Consider the following 24,275-nt stretch of genomic DNA (forward strand, 5'->3'; position numbering starts at 1 on the left):
GGTTAATGAGGGCAACACATTTGGCTACATCTGTATACTTCCATATATGAATAGCTTCAAGCAATGCCATGCTACAAGAACAGCAGGTACTCAGGATCCGGGAAGTCAATCTTCACAATCGCCAAATGAAATCCAAAACAAAATACAGAGAGACATGCAGAGAAAATAAGCAAAAGTGCCACAATTAAGAGAAATATGAGGAGGGGGTCAACAGCCAGCAAAATAATGGCCTAAGCGCATATACAGAAGTAACAAAAGAAAGGGTGTGCCTAGCCTTCCTTTCTTTTGTTACTTTTTATGTAGGGAGACAGGGCTAAAATTAGGTGACTAATTAGGCAAGTCATTATAAAACGGCTGTCAATACTTTCAAAATACTTAGGAGCTTATTCAATAAGCCCCGAAGTGGCCGATGGTCTAAAAACTCCTATCAGCTACCACTATCGGCCACTTGGTACCTTATTGATTTAAAGCTTTACATTCTTCTGCCCCTACTTTCATCTCATCCCTAATTTCTCGCTAAGCACCATCCCGATTCTTGCGTTTTGCTCAAGGATGTCTTCTCTCTACCCCCTTTGTATCTAAAGCCCTCACCCGCCTTAAACTCTTCTCACTGACTGCCCCACACCTCTGGAATGTCTTTCTCCTCGATATCCGACTAGCACCCTCTCTATCCACCTTTAAGACCCACCCTAAGACACACTTGCTTAAAGAAGCATATGAGTAGCACCATAGATATTACTAGACACGATACATAAAGCTCGGCCCCCTGCAGAAGCACTTACCAAAATGCCCTCCTTCTGTTTCTGTACATTCTTCTTACATACCAATTAGATTGTAAGCTCCTCGTAGCAGGGACTCCTCTTCCTAAATGTTACGTTTGTCTGAAGCACTTATTCCCATGACCTGTTATTTATATCTATTTACTATTTGTTATTTATATGATTACCACGTGTATTACTACTGTGAAGCGCTATGTACATTAATGGCGCTATACAAATAAAGACATACAATACAATACAAGCCCGTAAGTATTTTAAAATCACTTGTGAACATTTAACCAAACACAAGTACACTCTAAGATGTGCTTTCCTGCTCTATCTGTTCCTTTCAAGCTAGCTTGAAAGAAAGCGTGCATTGATTTATTTACCTTTTTCATTAAGGCAGAGCACACTAGGTTGATGCACCCGTTCCAAAATATTTACACATGCTTGATTTTCTAAAACAAAAAAGAAGAAGAATTGAATTACATATTAAACAAATCACTGCCATTACATTATTTTGGTCCTATGCGAGAAAGCATGTATATGGCATTTTGGGCTATGTATAGACGAGCATCACTGATAATCGGACTCCATGTCGCCAAACCTGTATTTCTATGAAAATTGGAGAGCCAGCACAGGACTGCAATTTTATGCTGGTATTGTAAATAAAATATATGACAACACTGCATATTGTGGGTATAATGTCAACCAGTTTGCTATCAGAGGGTTCTGTAATACATTACTTGCTCCGCTCACATTGATGTGTATAATAGGAACTGGCACTGAATATGCAGAAATTCTATTTATTTAACCATATTTGCTGAGGTCAAAGTAACAATGTTTCAGTGCACAAGCCACCCTTTGTTAGGATAGACCACGAAAGCTGAAGGCATTAATGGGGATTACTTTCATCTCATATGTGCGATAGAAACATTTTTGACATATCCGATGCTCTAACGACATTGTATGGCTTTGTATATTACAGATAACTATGTAGTGACCGATCCTGGATCCTGTGTTCGGACATGCCGTTCAGATTCCCATGAAGTTGAGGAAAATGGTGTTCGAAAATGTAAAAAATGTGACGGACCTTGTAATAAAGGTAAAAGGACAATGTAATTTTTGTTTAACCGCAAAGTGCATTTATATTAACCCCATGAACTTCTTCAGGGACCAGCAATGCACTGTTCTCTCTACATACTGATAATCATCAGGACTCTAGTGAAGACCCAAACAACGTTTCCTCCACCTATATCTAATTATCATAGCCACTGACCCAGGCTCCCGTCTAACACTCACAAAAGAGCAGTAGGAAACCAATGCGGGAAAGGATGTTTGGGTATTACAATTTGTTAAGGGGAATCTGAGTGGACACCACACAAAATAATTGGGCACCTGATACATTTCTGTGTGTTGGGTCTAGCTTTTATTATTAGATTTATTATTATAGAGTAGGTAGAAATGCTCAATGTTGCTAGAGTGTTGCGTGTTGATTTACCACAGCACTACTGTCATTTCCTCTAAACATGAACGGCAGTGCATTTGTTTTAAGTAATTACTTTGTTGTACGTAGGCGTCCTGCACTTAGCTGTAAGAGCATGTAAAAAATCTGGAGTAAGGGCTTGTCCAGGCTGAGAGCGAACGCTCAGCGCTATCAAACACATTGAGACAATGTGTTTGACCAGCGTGCGCGCATGCATGCACGTGAGACAAATCAATTTGATTTGGCTGTTCACTGGCGCATCACGTGAGTGGCTCGCCCAATAAGGGCAAACCTGCTCCGTGACGTCACAGCCGCACCCCCAGACACACCCCCACGCACGCGAGCAACTAGTTGGCCAGGAATCACCAGGGCAACTAGAGCGCCTGACATCATGGTGCTCGAGTGCCAGCGCGCACGGTAGCACCGTGGCTGCGGCCTTACTATATCTCACAGTTAGTGAATGTTAGTTATACAATATATTTTCTTTCCGCTCCAGATAAAATTTGCAATGGAATTGGTGCAGGAGAGCTAAAAGATGTCTTGTCAATAAATGCTTCAAATATTGACTATTTCCAAAACTGTACCAAGGTGCATGGAGATCTGAGCATTCTGCCGGTGGCAGGTTTGGGGTAAGTCATATCTTGTTGTTTATTAGTATTATTAGGTAATACTGCTGTATCTACATTTTTTTAAAACTTGTAATTTCACTTGTAATGATTTTTTTTTTAAATGTACGAATCATTATTTGGATGCTACAGCAACAATTTAGAAAGTAATATCCACATCCGCTTTTGAAACAGGCTGACACACACCTTATTGAGCTCTGCCTTTTGGCAACAAAGTATCACAAACAGATATGTTGCTGTGTTCCAAACAGTAGACTGTTCATTACTTTGAAAGCACTAACAATAATGTAGTAATATAATGTTACATATCAGCTGCAGCATTTCACAGACTGCAGCACAAAGTTAAAGGCAGCCATTTAGTTAGGCACACAATCAGGATTTTGACAGATTTATAACAGGAGCAACAAGCGATTGCCAGGTTAGGTAAGAATGTAGAATAATACATTGTCACATGCTTTACATATATTAAAGTTCAAAAAAGTTTTTCCACGTTTCTAAAAATAAATGTGGAGTTTTTTAAAATCCAAAAACCAAAACACAAACATTTTTAAGAACCAAAAACCATATCCAAAAACCAGTGAAAGTGCCCATCGTTAATCACAGCACAGTTATACAGAAGCTATATTGTATGTACAACCTTGGATGCATAAAGGGAACTAAGGCAGCAGATTCGTTTTAAAAATTACGGGTCTGATATAGAAACACACCATTTTCTGCTTGCAGCTATGTGAAAAGTAAGATGTTTTTTGCTCAATGTTACTGGTTTTGATGGAGAGGGTTAGCCAACGAGGTTCATGCCACCTCAGACCTGGTGGAATATTTAACACTAGTAGAGAAGTAGCCAACTTTATTAATTCTTCTGGCGGGATAGCGGGTGTGAAATAGCACATTAGCACTGGTGCTTTTCGCATGTGGTTGCTTCTCTCACTGGTGTGTTGTGGATGTCCCATTGGAACATGCTCAAGGGAGTAATAAAGTTGACTACATCTGTACAAGAGAAAAAAAATTAAGCAAAAAGACTCTGACGTTGATACATACTATTATAATATGGGCTTCATGTAACTTCTCCATACGTCCTCTAATCAACACTCTCCCAATGGTAAGTAATTCATGCAGTTCAAAATGAGAGCAGATTGCATTGATGCTAAGAAATGCCAGATCAAAATGATACTCTGGGGGTAATGTATATAAAGCCCAGATCCACCGAACACAGTTATTTACTTAATGATGCGCTAACTGAAGAACGCTCCCAAAAATTACGTTAAGGCCTCTCTTACTGCTAAGATGGCCTGCAGTTAACTTTAACAGATGTTAGTGTAAATGGTATGCCAAAAGAGCTGTGAACCTACCTCAAAACATATCTGCAGCAGTCCGTTAAAGTTAACGTGGGACGTAACGTTTTTTTTTTTTAGGTCATTGCTACAGTATAAAAAAAAGGGGGGGGGGATACGAGCACTGCAAAAAAGACACTCTGGCTAGGGCATGTGCAAAAACGTAGAAAAAGGCTTTATTGTGGCTGGTACGCCATTAAAATTACATGTTCACCGTCCTCTGACGCGTTTCGTTCCCGACGGAACTTTATCAAAGTATAACTGCCGCTAGGTGCTTCAAGCACCTAATGCAGATTGACAGCAAATGTTTGGCCATTGTCGAAGGTGCTGAAGTGGGCCACTTTGGCTTAGTAATATACAAAGCCAAAGGGCTTTTGGACTGGGTCCAAAAACAGCCAAGACCTATGTATTAACCCCTTTGGAGGCATGCATTTTCACACGCCTTCAAAGAATCCCCTCTTACTTCTCTCTTTTATTTACAGTAATGTACCTAACTTGAATGCCTTTATCTTTTCCTGAATTTCAGTGACCCCTACACCAATACTTCTAAACTGGACCCCGCCAAACTGGCCATCTTTAAGACTATTCGAGAAATAACAGGTTAGTTCTGAATTTGATAACACGCCAGAAATCAAGGACAGAATTTTTATGCCAGTTCTGATCACTTTGGAGTCAGATATCGTGTTTGATCCATTTTTCAGCTCGGCTATGGATGCATTGTAGTGAATGCTTAGAAAAGGTGGAATTGCTATTGGTACAGATGTCTGGAACTTCCTTGTTCCCCGGCACTTTTTACAAATTTATAAAGAAAGTCGCATATTTGTAAAACCTTTTGCCAGACATATCAGTGCTAATCAGTATGAGAAAACAAGCCAACTTTCACAAAGCTCCTGAAAGTGACCTACCTTCTGTAGTCCACCCTTGAGTGGACTGTAAGGTCTCTTATTGTCCTGAAAAGTGTCATGCTTTTGCACAATTTAGTAAGTGTAGGTCATTATGAGGTATTGCATGGGGCTCTTTTGTTATTTATTTATTGTCTTTGTATAGTATATCAAGCAAATGTGATGTGGCTGGTGACGTTTCAGGCATATTGTAATCACTAATTGAGATTGCGCTGGTTGGTAACACGATGAATGATACAGTGAATATTTAAGTTTTTGCAAAACCTTTTCCCTGTTAAATGTTCATGATCAAACCATGATACTATACATCATGATTCATCTAAAATAAACTTGTTGTATATCATGGTTTGATATTGAATATTTCACATTGGTTTGCAGTGTGTGAATGCCCTACATACATTAGTGAAACTAGTAGTATCAGAGAGGTTGCGTTATATAATCCTAACCTGCACGATGCTGGAAGTCTAGCATCACCCGTGTGCCCCTAGACTTCCGAGATTGCGACCATGTCATCGCTTCGGTACCAATCACATGGGCGCAGCATCCCCCCAATGTCTGAAATGGAAGTGAAGTGATCTCCACTTTGATTTCAAGTCCGTTAGAGCAGCCAACGCAATGTGCCCCAAGAAAACGAGCACAAGTCATAACGGCCCCTGGAGTGCTGGTCTTTGTGACCTTCACTGTATCAAGCTCATCAATAATGTGCATTCATTTGTGAATTATGATCTTAAATTGGTTATACCAGTAAGAAGAGCTAACCAATTATAATCTAATAACCTATAACCTATACCATATATGTAGCCCCCTATGTTAAGATGTCATATTCAGATCTGGCAACTTTTACTGATTTGGGATTAGTCTTACTTAGCATCGGCAGTCCATTAAAATGCAATGGTGTCTCACTACTAAAAATGAGTACCAACCCTGAGGTGGCTTATTAGAGTACATGTGAAGCTATGGCACAGTGCACCAAAAATTGTCATTAGCATAGTCTTACCAGCACTAAGTTACCTGCAGCACATTGTATATTAAAAGTGATGTACATTTCACTATAGCATTACTGGAAGCTTTAAATGCACCGCAGGTCTCTCTGGCAGTTAAGGGGTTAAAGCACCTTATGGTCGAAACAACCTACCAGAGACTCTCAAAGCCGCCTCCAGTCTAAGTTTTTTCAGGATTTCAGCTTTCACATTTTAATCTTGTCTGTAAATGTTACATTCACCCATAACCTTTTTTGAGGTCTATTCTATTAGCTCCGAAGTTGTCCATGTTCAGAAGTAGCGGTATGAAATGCGAGGGAATAAAAAACTATTCTCTATTGAAAACCACTTCTTCTAAAGTATTTCTAAAAAAAAGAGTGACAACCCGCACGGTTTAGCAGCCAAAACGCCCGGATTATACTTGCTTTAGAAGCGGAATGACATGAGGTGGCGCTAACTGTATCCCCAGTCTGACTTATGGGTTTTGCTCTCTCGGCTAAACCCATATTTCAGGCTCTGAATATAAAAAAAAATTGAGTTGAATTGAAGAGAAGCGGTTTGCATAACTGAGCTACAAGAATAGCAGTTTTAATAAAAAAATGTGAGTTGGAGGCTTTTTTGACAAAGAGGCTGTCTTGCTCCTGTTAGAGTTAACTCTTGCAAGAGTTAATCCGCTTCTAAAAAAGTATTTTAGACATGGATTGGACATGGGAAGGGTTTACAGAATAGCAAAGCATGCTGATCCGCATCGAAACTACATTTTGTCACACTCCGGAGCTACGAGAATAAGCCCCATTGGTAGGGTGACCATATTGATCCGGCCAAAAAAGGGGCCAAACGTGTCGTCTGCACATGCACAAATGGAGAGCACCAACTGCGCATGGGCGATGAGCACATGCCGGCCGCGCAGGCGCAATCAGCATTTGCCAGCCGCTTATCCGCAAGTGTGATTGGCACTTGTCGACTGCACATGCGTGATCACCACTTGCCGGCTTCTCGTGCGCATACGATTGCTCATACGATTGCGCATGCACGGCCAGAAAGTGCCAATCGCCCATGTGCACGAGCGTCCAGGAAGCACCGATCACACATGCGCGTTTGGGAAGCACCGATCACGCATGCGCCAAGTGACCGGCAAGCGCCGATTGCGCATGCACGGTCAGTACAGAGGAAAACAGGTGCCACAAAAGTTGGGACCTCGGACAAACGGCAAAAAAACGGGACTGTCCTGGCTAACCCGGGACGTCTGATCACGCTACCCATTGTCTTTAACTGTACATGAAATGTCTGTAAAGATAACGTATAACCTCTGATCATATAACCTTGTATTGTCAACATAACTCTGTGCCCAGGACATACTTGAAAATGAGAAGCAACTCTCAATGTATTATTTTCAGTTAAAACATTTAATAAATACAAAAAATACATGATAATTATTCTAACATGTTATTGTCAATCTTTCTTTTTGTTGTATTAGGGTTCTTACTGATTCAGTGGTGGCCAAAACAAGTGCCTACCCTGTATGCTTTTGAAAATCTTGAAATAATCCGAGGAAGGACAAAGCAGCTGTAAGTAAAGCATAATGTTTAATTCCTGAGAGTGGTTAAATCACGTCAGCCCATATTTACTAAAATGTGCTATTCCATACGAAGCCTTATGGCTCATCCAAGTGAATGGGCTCTAAGTTGTCTTCTGAAAAGCGCCTTATGGCAGAGCACCAGCCGGCAAGTATGGGCCCTTATAATTAACCACATGCATTGTGCACAACAGTGAAGAAAACTGCAGCATCTAGAGGTGCAAGCTTTGTTATAGTCACAATAATCAGTGTTCAAAGGGACAAGAACGTTCTACACAGTGTCTGATTTACAGAAAATCTACAGTCATTAAACATTGAGGGAAAGCGTTTTACTCTGTACAGTATGTTCAAAAGAGGAAAGCAACAATTACTAGGCCTTCTAATATAAATCCATTTTTTCTTTAAAAGGAAAATTGAATTGTAAGTTGGTAAAGACAAAAATGGTGACAATACACAGTAGTGCCAGTCTGTACATCATAGTACAAACACACATTGACCTCTAATTATATTATTCACAATCACTCCCAAAATGACTCACTGAAGTAGAGAAAAGTTGATACAGTGACGGAACCTCTTCTACGTGGTTGCAAAGGGGAAGCAAAAGGAATTGACGCTCCTAGCTTCAGTTTAACATTTGCTACGCTTGATATATATTTGACCAACTCCAAACTTTAACTCGATCCTCCACAATTTAGGTGTCGGGCTGGCAGTTATTGTCATGTAACATTCAGAAATTAAAGGACGTAATAACTTACTTATGCTAAACCCCTTTTTTCTTAGTATTTCTTTTTTCCATTGATAGCTTCACATATACAGTAACTGCAGATTAAATGATGTTAAAACATTTGCTTTAAATAATATTTAATTACGTTGAGGATATTATTACACTTTATCTGTTCTCCACTATTTCATATGCCATAAGAAATTTACATTTAGACAACTCTTTGAATGCATATACTGTATGTCCTACCTATAGGTATCTGAAAAATACATTGATTAACAAAGTTAAAGGTGCATCCTTCATAGCCAGGCCCCCCACCCCCAAAAAGACTATTTTATTGAGTTTCTTAAACTGATAGAAAGGATGTGGATTTCTTGGCTTCTCTGGAAAATAATTAGATGTTGCATTTCTTTGGGGTCTCTGAATGGGGGAATGTTTGTCAATCAAGTGTTTTCGTTACCCTTATCCCAACCTGTCCTTATGAGACAACCAATTTAGGTTAGGGAAGTGGGAGAGAGGGGGGCTCTGGCTGTAAAAACTCTTGCTGAACTCTTGCACAGTGCTATCAGACAAAAGGGAACACAGCCAAAGGAAATCAGACCTCTTCCAAGTCTCAGCTCACTGTGGGCTAGATCCGCAAAGCCCCATTAAATCATGGCAAATAATGTCATGCTACCTAAATTGGAAACGGACGTTAACTTCTGTGACTTTAACAGAGATCCACAAAGTGAATTTTATGCGAAAACAACGTCCGTTAGGTCCCTCATTTGCATAGGGTTAAAGAGGCGTTAACCAGCTAGGTCAGGATAAGACACCCCAGCGCTGGCTGGCAGTAAGTGAAAAAGACAGTCTTATCAACAGTGGCGCTCTAAATATATCAAATACAACCTACTATACACAAATTCTTACTGTGAGAAATTATATTGTGTGAAAATATAATAAAGTGTGATACAAATACAAACATATACTGGATGCTGCTGTAACCCAGTGTGGGGTCGTTCTCTCGATCCCGTGAAGAGTGAAGACCATCAACTCTTCACATCAGCCATAAGCTAATAAAGATGCCAGGTGTATAGTATCAGTATAATGAATTAACCCCTTGGAAGCCATAGTGACCAGGCATTATGTATGCCGTCATGCTCACAAAGGTAATCCAGGGGTTAAAACAAATAGCCTAACTACCCTACTTCCCATTGTATGTCATAGCCATACAACTGCTACGGTATAGAAGTGATTAACCAATCTCTGTAATTTCCCAAAACAACCTAACCCCCCCTCTACAATAGCGGTAATTAGCATTACTAGCCAAAGGTGGCTCATAGGGCTAATGGGCAACATAAAAACAATGTACAATAAGACTTCACTGGACTAAAAAAAAATATCACCATTAAATAACAGTTAACAATAACAGATTTATTAGAGAATATATTTGAAAGTTAAAATGATACATAATGTAATGTACAAAGATGTTTATTTAAGAAAAGAAACTAAGGCTGCGCTTACAGTGCCGGTGACAGCGCACGACGTTGCGTCAAAACAAATGCATTGCCGCCGTCGCGTGTGCTTATTGTAAGCGTGACGCGACGGAGCGACAGCTTGGTCGCAATTACTGGAAGTCATCTCAATTTGATTTTTCCAGCGACCGTAGCCTGACGTCGCCGTCGCCGGCACTATATGTGTAGCCTAATGCAGTGATAGTAGTTTTAGGTGCATAAGATGGGTAGAACAGGGCTCAGGGGAGTCACACAATGCATTTTTTTTAAAGGGTTTCACAGTTTTTGAAAGGTTGAAAAGCAATGCACTGAAAGGTACAATTCATGGTAACCTCTATGTTCTGTTCTAGCGGTCGTTACACTCTTGCTGTGGTGACGCAGTCCATAACCTCGCTGGGATTGCGATCCCTCAGAGAAGTGAGCGACGGTGACATTATAATTAAGGGCAACAAGAATCTCTGCTACATTAACTCTGTCAACTGGACACGCATCTTTAGAACAAACCAGCAAACGAGAATCGAAGACAACCTAAGTCCACAGAAGTGCAGTAAGTTCCCCCCTCCTGCCCCATGTCCATCAGGCCATCGTTGTGCGGGGCATTTGACAGAGAAAAGAGCAAGAAACTTAATGAACAGATTTTGAGGAAGAGAAAGGGAAAATGTTGCTATGCGTTCGCAAAAAGAGGACACAGAACTGACGTATTTAATAAGTATTAAATATATCCAGTACTGCAAGCATTTACTCCGTCACCTCATTGCAAACCCCTTAAAGGCAAATTAACAGAGCATAGCATCTAAGAATATGTTACATTTCGTATATCCATTTTTTAAAAATACATATCTAATTCCTTACTTTCTTTCCTTGCTGGGACTGTCCATCTGATAAATATTTATTTTGGGGGGGGGGGGGGGGGGTGTATGGTCTGAGGAAAGGACAGGGTGGTCCTGAAACGTCACTGTATATATACCTGCTCGGATGTATTAATACAACAGAAGTTTTTTGAACTCCACTAATGTCTGCTGTGTGCTTCCTCTACCTCTAATATCTACTATACTTTGGAGGACGAGGGGGGTGTAAAAAAGGGCTGGAAATATGATAAAAAATGCCCATTTAGAAAAACAAAAGAAAAAAATTATATATTGCTATTACTGTACAGTATAATCCATCTCCCAGCCCAATGGTGTTTGCAGTATCAAATTGAAAGAAAATAGGCACCAAAAAAGTTTTAAATAACTATATTTTGAATAAAAAATGCATATGGAGGTGGACATTTTTGCCGTCCCCAAATTTTGCCGCCCTAGGTCTGGGCCTAATGGGAAATCCTCCGCTGTGTGTATATGTATATGTATGGATGTCAAAGGATCACTGTCACTCATTTGCTTTGTTGCTCATTTAGCTGACGAGGGAAACGTTTGTGACCCCTTATGTTCCGATGAGGGCTGCTGGGGACCTGGGCCTTTTCAGTGCCTTTCGTGTCGCAACTTTACTCGTATCGGTGAATGTGTGGAAAACTGCAACTTTTTAGCAAGGTAAAAATTCTAATCTTCTACAAATATTAATAAAAATATAACTATAAATAAAAAAAAATCTTTTTTTCGGTGTAACAAATAGAATTTTCACATGTGCCTTGCATATTGATTTCGAAGATGCAATTACACGTACAGTAGGTAAACTAATAGTGGTGATGCCGTTCCACCTGCCTGTTAATATATATTTTAAAGATATGTTTAACATGCTGTACAATAGAGCAGGGATGCGCAAACTGGGGGCGTCCCCCTTGGGAGGGCGGGAGATTTTGCTGTGGGGGCGCAGGCCATTGCAGAGGTCCCATGCTCTTAATTAAATGCCGGGGGATAGCGTGAAGCCTCTGCAACGCTATACTTACCTTGATTCAGACGCACAGTCATTCTTATATCACTAACATTCAAGGACCATTTTACACCTCTAGCCATAAATCGCATCTACACGGGGGGGGGGGGATATACACAGATAACATTCCAAGAGACACTGTTTTTAAGTATACCCTTTGCTTGCTTTATTCATTGTAACATCGCCGGAAGAAGAGATCAGTGTATCTCGAAAGCTCGCACAAATAAAAGCATTTCGTTAGCCACAGAACGGTATCATCTATTTATTTTTGATTATTGAAGCTCGGCTAACGCGGTACTGATACCTCTACATGTGTGTATATATATATATATATATATATATATATATATATATATATATATATATCTATATATAGATATAGATAGATAGATAGATAGATAGATAGATAGATAGATAGATAGATAGATAGATAGAGATAAATAAATAGATATAGATAAATAAATAGATATAGATAAATAAATAGATATAGATAGATAGAGTTACACATATATATACATATACACACACACATGTAGAGGTATCAGTACCGCGTTAGCCGACCTTCAATAATCAAAAATGATATAATATAGGGTTGCAGACCTGTCTAAGGGCTTGACCCCGCTGCCTACTACAGTGTCCGCTGTAGTCCGCACGGACGAGAGCCCTCCCCTCAATGGCGCCAAGCCCGCTGCGAGGGGGGGCCACAGCGCTGAGGCGAGAGCTGCTCCTGCTCTCAATAGAATTGAGGGCAGGACTCGCGTCGAGCGATACGGCACGCCCCCCGGCGGTTCAGCCAATGAGGGCAAACCTGCCGGGTGATGTCATGGCTGCGCCCCCGTCACTCCCCCGCCACGCCCCCCCCCCTGGTCTCTCTTCCTGCAGCTCCCTGCAGACCAGGTAATCGGCTGCACGCGCCGCCAATCTCACGGGCGCGCGTTGCAGCTGAGCTACTGGGGCCTTAGCCTAAGACACGTGAATGTGCTCACAAGTGATATTTTTATTTGCTATATGCTATATGGTGTTGGTTTTTTGTCGCCTTTTTCACCCACCATAATTTATATAAAGTATGGTAAACTTTCCCAGCCTTGAAAATTGCAAAGCCAGTACAGCCAACCTCACACTGATGAGAACCAAAAGGTCGAAACAGCTGTCTGTGAGTGGTTTCACTGGCTTTGCATCTAATCCCATGCTGTGCTTAAAAGCTGTGTGAACAGCGAGCATTACCTTATAAGGGTTCCATGTAAACATGGATTTCAGACAAAAGGTGACAGAGTGCTCATTTGCATGTCATTTCCCGGAATCCCTTGCCACTGTGGAAGCACTGTATGCTAGGTGATAATGGTGATAGGCAGGGTTGCAGACCTGTCTAAGACATGTGAATGTGCTCACAAGTTTTATATACACACACACACAGCCTATGTTAATACACACGACAAATGATCTATAGGGTCCTATATTGTTGGTGCTCTTACTCAAAACAAGAAAATGCTGGAGATATATAAAACAAAATATGAGGCAACTCCCATATACATAAAGTTGCTGTTTAGTATCAACTTTTTGTTCCCCAATCGGACCTTTGGCCAGGCTGACACAATCGTTGTTGACAATAAACACTAACTTTTTGTATATGGGGATCGCCTACCTTTTTGTTTACATTTGATGCAGATCAGAAAATTATCTACGTTTGTCATCTAAGTATGACATGTGACTGTATTAATAAACTGACCCACTTGCTCCTGTTTTGTGCAATATTTTGACGTGCAATTGGAATTGTTTTTGCCAGCTTTGTCGGCATTATTCCACTGAATTAATAAATTAGACTGGAAATTAGTGATTTTAAATGCAATGAATTACGGTAATTTGCCTAAGAAGCAATGGTGAAATAAAAATAGCTGCTGCCAAAGTTACTTATTTATATCTTCATTATTTCAATTTTTTTAAAGCACACCACCAACACACACGGAATAATTTCACTATCTCACCCTGCTATATGTTATACTGTCCACAACCAATTTCTGTAATTCATAGTTAAAAATCTACTTGAACACCTATTTAATATTACCCAAGTAAACAGTACTAACAAGTAGTTGACCATATATTTTTTTGTATTGATGTGTTTGTCTATTTATTAGGCTTTATGTCTCAGCTATGAATCTGGGTGTTACCATCACATAGATTTGCTTTAAAATTAAACTAAAACTGTAAACTAAAAGTTGCATTAACAAAAATGATATCTACAGCTTTAGCAAAATCATCTGAATGCAATGGCGAGGGTAGCATTATTTTAGTGGTTATAGGGAGAGAGTTATAGGGTATTTTATACTCTCAGATTAATTTGGGTTTAAAATAATTTTCCATAAATGTGACAAAAGATTAATGAGTGGGAGATAAAGGTTGGGGACCAAGGACTCCTGGGGGTAAGATCTTAAATTATTTTTGGTGGCAGCATAATTGAGTTTTATGTAGTGTTATGGTTTTTGGGGAGGTTTTGCTTATTTTCAATGCCCTACGGGGAGGTAAGTGAGTCAGCTGGAGATTTGAACCCCTTTTACATACTGTACACAAGTTATGGGCCCACGAGTGTGGCTCTCATGACAATACCATTATGGATTCTTTGCAGTCTATGTAATCAGATGTCCCAAAGACAAATACAAAACCTGTTAAGTAGACCTCATAATTAGCATACTATTTTTAGCACATAATGTCAAGGCGATTTGTGTAATGTCTGAGTGATATTTCAGAGAAAGAACCCTGTGTTTAGATGAAATTCTCAGAATTTCCTAAATGAAAACATACCCCTTGATTGTCTTTAAACTCATACTTATCCAGACCTTTAACTCTCTTAGAAATCCAGCTTTCTGTCTCGTTGTGCAGCTGTTTCAAACACATAGAACTACTGGAGAACCGGTTTTATATTTCATGCTATGTTTGCATTAGTTCTCTTCCCTTTTTCCTAGAGTTTTGATTTAACAAGAGCCTGCAATATGAATACCTTATTCAGTCTTAAAGCAGCTGTTTACTGTATTTCATGTGGAACATTTCCCCCTGATTTAGAAATATAGAAAATGTACTTGCTTTAGTATATAGAGACTTACAAAATTATCAAAATCCAGAAAACTATTTTTTAAGTGAAAAATAATACTGCTCTTAAAAGTACTTGCGAGTCTACAGATTTTACATCATTGGTAATGTCACTGCCTTTCAAGTAGATCTGCATACACAATCATACACTCCTCCTCTTCCATTTCCTTCAAAATACACCCGCGTGACCGTAATGCTCCGGAGGAGCCATGCCACAACCCCTCCAGCACTCAAAAGGGTTAAGGAAAATAAGCTACAGGCTACTGAAAATATACTTAGCGCCAATGCCAAGCCCCACAAGCAGATCAACAACTTGGTACTTTCCACCCCTGCTCGGCAATTCTGCCGAGGCGCAGGTTAAGGCTGGAGTCCTGGGTCCCTGGAAACCTGTCAGCAGGTCTGGTCATACTGAGAATTGCTTACAACCCAGAATGCTCATGGGCAAGATGTTGCTCAATTCTAATTTTGTACGGTATTGCTTGTTAATGTCGGTAGAAAACTGTAATAGCCAGCATGCAGGTTTACTTTTGCAGTTCTACGTTGTTTCATACAATCTCCTCCAGGTGACCATAACCTCAAATTCAAAAACATAAGTTCCCGTTTCAGCTTCTGGGTTTCTTTTACTAATTAAAAAGAATTGAACAGCTGCATTGCCATCCAGCATATGTAACTTGAGAAGAAACAAACATCTCCACATGATTCACAATTTTTCCGATGACGTCCTTTTCCGTGGTGCTCAAAATATCTCGAAAATCCATCAGTTCTTTGCTGGAGCAGTATGAAAATTAACCAGATATGATGTTACACTTCATCATGTGATACCTTAAATGTCCCATTTTTCGATGGGAGGTGTAGTTTTGGAAGCCACAATTGTGGGGTTGAGAATCTATGTACAGGAGCATCTATTAATAAGGATTTTATTTATTTATATTGAACTGTTTTACAGTAGAGATGAAGTTACCATTTTCAAGAATGCCTTCTGCCAGAAAACAGAGAGCAAAATATTTCAATTAATAGAATTAAGGATTTAATTTAAAGATGGACACATACAGGAACAAAGAATATGCCTTGTCTTAGTGGTCTAGTGACTTTGAGGGAGTCCAGCAATCCATTTTCATAAGTGCGGGAACGGTCTTGAAACAAATAGGGGAAAGCTCTGCTCTCACTGGTAACATGGGCAACAAGATTTCTAGAGGATGATCTTCAATAGGAAGGGATTTCATCTCTACAGGGGAACATCCATGAGCCTGTTTTTCAGCATCTCCTTTCAGCTTTCAACTGGTAATTGTGCCAAGTGTACATTTTCCCTTGTTATATACTATTACATGAAAACCCCAAATAGTTGCATTTTACATGCCTCGTTGTTATGTGTGGCCAAAGAAGTGGCTTAGTAAGTAAAGACAACTACTCTGAAAATAATAATACTGACTTTAAAGCAGGGCCGCCTGGTTCCTGTTCGTGTAGAGTCAATCGGCTTTGCAGCATCTTCGAAGCAGCACAGCTGGTCCCTGAAAAGCTGCAGTGTACATTGTACATTGCACATAGCGAAAGCAGATGGACTCAAAGCTAGAGGAGCCCTGAAAGTGTCAATATCGTTTATATCGGAGACATGGTTAGTCACTGTATTCGTGAGTGCATTTGACTCCTTTTGTATTTGGCTCATTTTGTTTTCTCAAAAGTAAAAAAACAATGAGTGGGGAAAAATGCCCTTATGGCTTAAGGCTGCCTGTATGATATTCTCGTACTTTCAGCAACAAAAGGGTTAAATGCCCAAGTGGAACTGTTTCTGGGCAGTAAGAGTTCTCTACTAGGTAATACAAGCACTGTTAGCAGTGAGAATTAACAGGTCTTTATTGTTTGATTGTGTTGCAGAGAACCACGAGAGTACGACAGTAAAGGCCTGTGTTATTCCTGTCATCCAGAGTGCATGCTACAGAACACCACTGTGACCTGCACAGGACCGGTAAGTGCATGTCATGCATGACTATGACAGTGTCATTCATTTCTCAGGATATAGATCAGGGGTGGGCAATTATTTTAGCTGAAGAAAGCTTGACCAGCTTTGGTAAGCTTTGCGAGCCAGATACTTAATGTAGAATCTAAATTAAGTCTGTGGCCTGTGAAACTTAAGAAAGCTCCCATCCTCACCAGCTTCTTCCCACATGTATCACCCATACCCTTTCTCTCTTACCCCTCTCACTCTCAGACCCCCTTTCCTTTATCTCCCCCTCCTTCCCCCCACTCTCCTCCCTTCTCTCTCATCACTCTCCTTCTCCCTCTCACTTCTCTCCCTCACTCACTCTCCTCTCCCTCCCCTTCTCTCTTCTTTCCTCTCTAATTCACTATCCTTCTCCCTCTCTCACTGTCTTTATCCCTCTCTCACTGTCCTTCTCACTCACTCATGAACTCCCCCCCTTCTCCCTCTCCCTTTTCTCCCTCACCCACTAACTATCCTCTCTCTCCTCTTCTCTCTTCTCTCCCTCCTCTCCCTCACTCTCCTTCTCCCTCTGTCTGTACCTTTGGTGCGGATGGTGGAGTCAACGCGGCAGCGGAGGAGGCAACAGCTTGGCTGGACCGCCCATCCAGGCGGTAATTATGGAAGTTGGGCCTGACTTTTGGTGGCCCTAACATCCATGTTAAAACCACTTTGGTTGGCTCCAGCCCCGCTACTGCCTCCTCTGCTGCCCCACTGACTGCGCCACGCTGCTGCCTCCTCCACCGCCACCACGCGGACTCCTTCATCACCCGCTGACTCCTCCGCCAGAGTAGGCAAGATTACCCCCAAATTCTACATTGTACTGGGTAAAGGCAACCTTACAGATTTCAGAACCTACAATTTTCTGGATAATGTTCAGTCATGGGCAGTACGTTAAGACCATAAGTGTCTGCTGTAAGGGTTAAGTAGAACTTTTTAACAAGGTACAAAAAAAATCTTATATTTATAGTATATACCCGCCAGTGGATTAGAGGGGAGTTAGAGACCAAATGATGTGCAGATATTCTCTAATTGAGGAAAAATAAACAGAAAAACAATTAGACATCCTTCATTTATTTTAATTGTACATTGATATAAATGCAATATAAATGAATAATGTTGAGGTACAGTATGTATGAATATACATTATTTTACACCCATACTTTATACAGTCATTATTACATTATATACCATATCATTAAGTGGAAAAAGTTAATAAGTGTAAAAATGATACATTTCTAATATTATAACAATATTTTCATTATCTTTTGGTAACACACATAAAAATTGTTGTGAATAACGATGCTTTAATAACGCGCCTTGACATTTGACCAATGAGCATGTGCAGTGTATTGGAAAATACAGGTAACCTAACGATGGTGGTTTTGCTAACGGACTTTACAGTATTTATGTATATGATTAGCTTTGAAGATCCCCTTTAAATCGAGGAAAAATAACATCCGTTACCTAGTTAGGTAACATAACATTACTTGCTCTCATTTAGTGCACTTCTAAGGATCTACCCCAATTACCCTTATTCACTAATCGGTAGGAGCTATAGGTGGGTTAGTGTATTGCTTTGTAGTGGAGTTTGAGAAGATGCTCCTCAAAGAGATGAGTTTGCCTTTTATCCCCTTGACTTGTCAGGAGACTTCAAGTACAGAATTCAAAGTATTATAAAGACCCCTTCAGTACTTTAGTGGGACAAGTACAGCATCTTGAGCATTGCCATCAATTTGTATCACCTTAAAGCTTGAAGCACACAAGAGTTTAGTTACAAGGACAACTAAAAATGCTAGAAATACCCGTGTGTTCATTAATGTTTTGTGCATTTAAGATTGTAAAAATAGGATGGAGCGATCAAAGAGAATTATAGCATACTGGGCAACAGTATGAGAGAGATTTAGGAGGGCAAAAAGAGAGCTCTTTTAAGCTGTTTTCAATATTTTGTGAAGCTGCTTCACCACACTAGAGAATATTTGAGTCCCATACTGTACATTTGTATGAGGCTATGATGTAAAGAAATTATTCTCTACCACTGGGAAGCTACTTGACAGATTATTGAATAGGGACCATCGTTGTTTGGACATGTGTATTGCAATATTTCTCCATTTTCACAAGACTCAGTGAAAGTCAATACTATATAGATTGTTATAAAACAGAAAATGTAAAGTAAGCTTTTTCAATGTCGTCAGTGTGTAAAGGAAATGTACATACAGTACAGTACTGTAGATATTTGGCCACCTTGTGTACTTTTCATTACTTCCACAATAAGATTCACCAAATGAAACCCGAAGGTGCTGAATAGCCACCAATGCTTTGCACAAACGTTTGAAATTCTAAAATGTGCAAGATTTTGATTGTCAGATTCCCATTTAATATTGTTACATATCAAAACAACATGCAGTCTGGTGTTAGAAGACCAGTATTTGAAGATAGTGATGTCCTGTTATCAGCATTATTACAGCAAGGAAGTTGTAATCAGCAGCCACAAGGAAAATGTTGGATACACTTGGGATATATGAAAAGAATTTAATAGGATGAAATACAAACCATTGTTTGACCTGTAGTAACGTGCAACTGTTAGTATGTCACCATACATACACGCACAGTAATACGGTAGCACTAATGATCAATGTATACAGAATATCACTGTGATTTATTCACAAATGTATAGCTACATGTCTTTTGTTTTAGTAATGGGAATTTTTTAGAAGGTCTTTAACTTTTTTTATTCTTATACACTACATTTTTCATTGCACTTTCGGTATATGATGTGCTGAGGGAAACTGCCTGGGCTGTTCATTATGCTGGATTTGTCTGTACTTTTACTTGTACATCCTGTAATAGCAGCTTGACCTATAATCTTATGATTTATGATGTTCTATCAAATCTATTTTTTTTATCTTATCGAATACATCAGTAGGATGCTAATGTTCACTTCTGAACATGTACTTTGCACTACATGGATAAAAGAATGCACATGATCTGCAGATAAGCAGAACATGTACGTTAGAGTTATATGACTTGTGCTCTGAAGAATCTATATTGTGCCCTAATATGGTTAATCGAGTGTTTGCAGGGGCTATGCATCAGGTTGCAAAAATGATTACAAGAATCTTTTTTTAATTTTAGTTCCACGAATGAGAGTCCATAGAGCAATAGAGAAAGGGAGGAAAGGAGGCGAGAAATATATCATGTTAAATACCAATGTTAAATGAAATGCATTTGAAAAGTAATTAATAAGGACATATCTCAAATGAACTCTTTAGAGTGTATTAGAAACGTGCGCATGCGCCCAAGTTTTTTTAAAACATTTCCCTATTCTGTGGCCTCACGGAGCCCGACCCCTCAACCCCATTCCCATTCCAGAGTTTATCAGGAGAGATCTGGCCCTTTCTTCCTGCAATGTACCTCATGTGAGGTAACACATTCCCCAACATTGTGGGATACAGGAGCTCACCTTCAGTATATATGTAAATAAAATAGTGATAGCGTGTTTATAATCTGCTGATCAATTATAAATCAGTCATCCACTGTCAAACTGCTGTAATTAGATGAAGGTTCCTGAGCTTCAACTGTTGGGACACAGGCACCTTGGCTCTTGCGCACAGACAGAAATAGGTACACTAGGCACAGCTAATTTTAATAGGGTCAAGAAATAACAAAATAGAGGTAAGAATGGATCTTTCATGCTTAAGGTATTCCCTTGGTCAATTTAAACAAGCAATTCAAGTGGATGATTTCGTTTGCAATTCTTTTTATTTTGTTAACATGGGATTTAAGCAGGGGGTCTCCAGAGCTGAACACCATTAATTTGAGCTCCAGGGACACCCTGCTTCCAGAGCTGCTTACCTCAGGAAGGGGTGCTGGTAGCCGCTCTAGTCAGCTAGCATGGATCACGTAATAGGCTCTTTTCATAGCTCCCACTCCCCGCACGCCAATAGGAAGCTGGTCTTTTTCCGGTGCGGCTTCCTATTGGCCCATGTGATAAAGGAGCTTTAAAATTGGAGAAAATACCGGCACCCCATTCAGAGGTAGATATCTCTGGAACCAGGGCATCATCGGAGTTGAAATTAACAGGTTTCAGCTCCGGAGACCGCCTGCTTCCTATGTAAAATAAAATTGAAAAAAATGACCAACCACTTGGTTTGCTCATTTTAATGTAGAATATAGTAATTCTCAAGAAGAGAAGATTGCTGCTTTAACTCCTTTGGTAGAGAACCTCCTGCATATTAAGTGTGTTACATAGCATATTTCATACTAGAGGGTCATCACAGATTATAACAGGTATACCAAAAATAAAAAAGGGAATAAATAAATAAAATAAAATGTGCGCAACAGCTGTATAAATGACGCCCAGGGGGAGATGATAATGAAGTGCTGCTTGTTTACAAACTGTTCCCTGGTTTCCCTGGAAAGCCAGGTTATCGTGACTTCACTCCTCGCACAGAACATGTTCAGCGTAGTTTAGAAATCACTTGTACAGTACTGGCAAATAGTCAGGGGGAGAAAAAGAGAGCGAGAGAGAACATTCTGGGAAGGAGGAGAAAGACTAACAGGGCGAGTTTCTGTTTTTCATTACTGTTTATATTTTCTTCTGCACATCTGGCCCCAATAGGATCTGAGAAGCTAAAAGAAATACATTGTGGTGGGTTCATTCATAAATTCATTTGTTTATGAAGAGACACTGCTGCTCTTTTGAGGAGCAGGAGGATGTAGAATGTTGGCCTCAGAAATTCATGTTCGGCAGCCAGGTTACAATGTACTCTTTGCCTTTTTATTTATTAATCCATGGGGGAGGGAATATTTATTTATTAGGAGAGCTGAGAAACATCTAGTTCTCAAGGGAGTTCTGGGAAAGGAAAAGGAGGAGGAGATGCATGTGTATGAGGAGAAATGATTGCCTTTGATCCATTCATCAGTTTCCTTAGAGATTGTGTAATGTACTTAAAAAACATGATTGCTTTTAGAAAACGATATATAGATATGATTTCCTTTAACTGTTGCCGGCATATACAGAGCCAGATCATAGTTGCAAATAACCAAAAACCATTTTCCGGTGACAAAATATTATATAATATTGTATTATTAAAACATATCTACCATTAGGGAGGTTTAGAGGGAAAACTAGGGCAGTTTGTCTTCATTATTCTATTCATGTGGAGGATTTCTTAGCAAAGAGAAAATATAAAGATGATGGTTCATATTTAGTAAGTGGGGGATATGTTTGTCATGGGACACATTCCAGTGCATGTATGCATTAAATGGTCTCTAAGGTCTGGAGCTGTTTAGTGGTATAACTTAGACAATATTGCCCTATATTTTTCAGTTTGTATCAAGGACTTTCCCTGCTAAATTGTAAAAATTGGAGCATGTACTAAACCCTAATTTCCCTGCTAATCTGTTAAATTATGCAGCTGGACCGTTTATATTCTTGGTCAATGCTCTACTACCACTGTGGGCACAAGATCTGCACAACATTCAGATCAGATTACTGTATGTAAGTAGTAATTATCTTTTCATAAGATGTAATAACATTTTGTTAAATGTCCTTTGATACTAGTGGATGAAATAAACATTTTCAAAACCTTCCCTTCGACGATGATTTTGCTGTAAAAGCCAGCATGTGAATTGTTTCTCAATATTCCCCGGGGCGTGACAGGCAATCTAGGTTAAAGACAGACAAGAGTATGCTTGTCCAAGAAGTTTATTGTACATGAAAAAATATATTACGGGTTTTTTTTGTCTTAAGGTGAGTTAGTAAGCTACTGTATTTTTTTTTTCTTTTGTGTGTAAAAGTCTAGGATATGTACATTTTTTGATCCTATGAAAGAAGGCAAATAAACGTGTCAATCCATCCTTTTGTTTTCTAATTTAGCATTCTGAGGCTGAGTCCATGCTGTTCGCGAGTGAGGGAGCGCGCGAGCTGTGTGATTAAATCAATGTAAATGCATTTGAGCGTCCATTCTGCGTGTGCGCACGTGCGCACGTGAGCATGGGGAAGAGCGATGCGTGCGGAGACAAAGTTTTTTGTCTTTCCGCACAATGGCTTGAGTGAGCGATTCGCTCAATGAGGGCCAACCAGCTATGTGATGCCACGGTCATGCCCCCCAAAACGCTCCGAATCCCACCTAGCCAAAGGATAGGAATCGCCCCTGCTGCATGAGAGCGCCACGTCATGGAGCTCCGTCGCGCACATGCGTGACATCAGCATGGACATGGCCTGATGCAGCATCCTAAAGAGACTAAAAGTTTTTCCTGATTTCATTTTTTATAAATCTCTGATTCTCAAAATACTCCTATTAATGCCACATAATTAACCCCTTGAGTGTAGAGTGACGTAGGAGCTACGTCAGGCTGCTGTAGAGCAAATGAAGATAAACGCAGGTCAGCCCTTAGTGTCATTTTTGCAATAACTAATGGTAGAAACTGGTAACTGTTACAGTACTGTAAGTGAGACAATTGTATAGTCAGTATTAAAACCATATTCCTACGGTGCCCATTCATGCTATATTTTTTCCATGTAGTGTCTATCATCTTAATGACTGCCATGAGTGTGGAGGAATGTAGGAGCTACATTGGGCCGCTGTCCCGCTGGGATGAGGCCCCACATAGCACCTATGTCACAAATGGAAGAAGCCCCCTTGCACCTTGTGGGGATATGCTACACTAGGCAGCTGAAAGGGAATGGAGTGAAAAGAGGCTCTGTGAGGGGGCTGACATCCCCCAATATCAAGGGAAACTTCCACCTTTCGATTGGGGGGTCAAAATTCCCCTATGAAACCTATGATCTCCCTGGGGTCTAGTGGCATTACCCAGCAGAGGGGATGGAGCTTCAAACGGGAGCCCTCTGTCACTTGTGGAGCTCAGTTGTGGTTGCCACACCCCAAGATCAAAAGGGGGAAGTATCCCCTTTCGATGTTGGGGTTGAGACCCCCCTCTGACCCACTAGATCTCCCTGATGATAGTAGTGCGAAAGATAAGCAGTACTAAGTACTAATCTCAGCCCCCATTGGGGTGGAGCTAGAATTGGGTTAGAACTTGGGTTAAGGTTTGAAATGTATTTAGAATTAGGGTTAGCATTAGAATTAGGGTTATGGTAAACTTCACTGTTGGAATTAGGGTTATGGTTAAAAATAGGATTAAGATTCAAATTACAATTACTGTTTTGAAATAGGGTTAGAGTTATAAATGGGGTTCGGGTAAGAAATAGGATTATGAATAATCTCTGTGTTGGGTTACAATTTGTAATAGGGTTTTTGTTAAGGTTTAGTTGGGAGTTTTAATTCAGTGTAGACTGTAGATCTTGGGGTAGTTTAGGCACTTGTTTTGGTGTAGGGCTGTGGTTAATGTTTTGGAGCAGGAGGACTGATAATATTTTTGGGCAGGGTGAGGGATAGTGTTTTTTTATGGTTAGATTGAACATTTTGTGGTATGACAGGGGTTAATATTTAGGGAAATGGTTAGCGTTAAT

At 40.0% G+C, this 24,275-nt stretch overlaps 1 protein-coding gene across 1 annotated transcript in view; it reads left to right on the forward strand.

Moving 5' to 3' along the window:
* EGFR (epidermal growth factor receptor) overlaps window positions 1–24,275 on the forward strand; it is a 224,879-nt gene that overhangs the window by 170,686 nt on the left and 29,918 nt on the right. The window contains exons 8-14 of the mRNA XM_075586763.1: window positions 1,747–1,863; window positions 2,741–2,873; window positions 4,728–4,801; window positions 7,561–7,651; window positions 10,224–10,420; window positions 11,270–11,402; window positions 16,696–16,786. Of these exons, the coding sequence (XP_075442878.1) occupies window positions 1,747–1,863; window positions 2,741–2,873; window positions 4,728–4,801; window positions 7,561–7,651; window positions 10,224–10,420; window positions 11,270–11,402; window positions 16,696–16,786 (836 nt within the window). The remainder of the gene's footprint in view (window positions 1–1,746; window positions 1,864–2,740; window positions 2,874–4,727; window positions 4,802–7,560; window positions 7,652–10,223; window positions 10,421–11,269; window positions 11,403–16,695; window positions 16,787–24,275) is intronic.

Source organism: Ascaphus truei, chromosome 2, assembly GCF_040206685.1.
Source record: "Ascaphus truei isolate aAscTru1 chromosome 2, aAscTru1.hap1, whole genome shotgun sequence".
Lineage (NCBI taxonomy): Eukaryota > Metazoa > Chordata > Amphibia > Anura > Ascaphidae > Ascaphus > Ascaphus truei.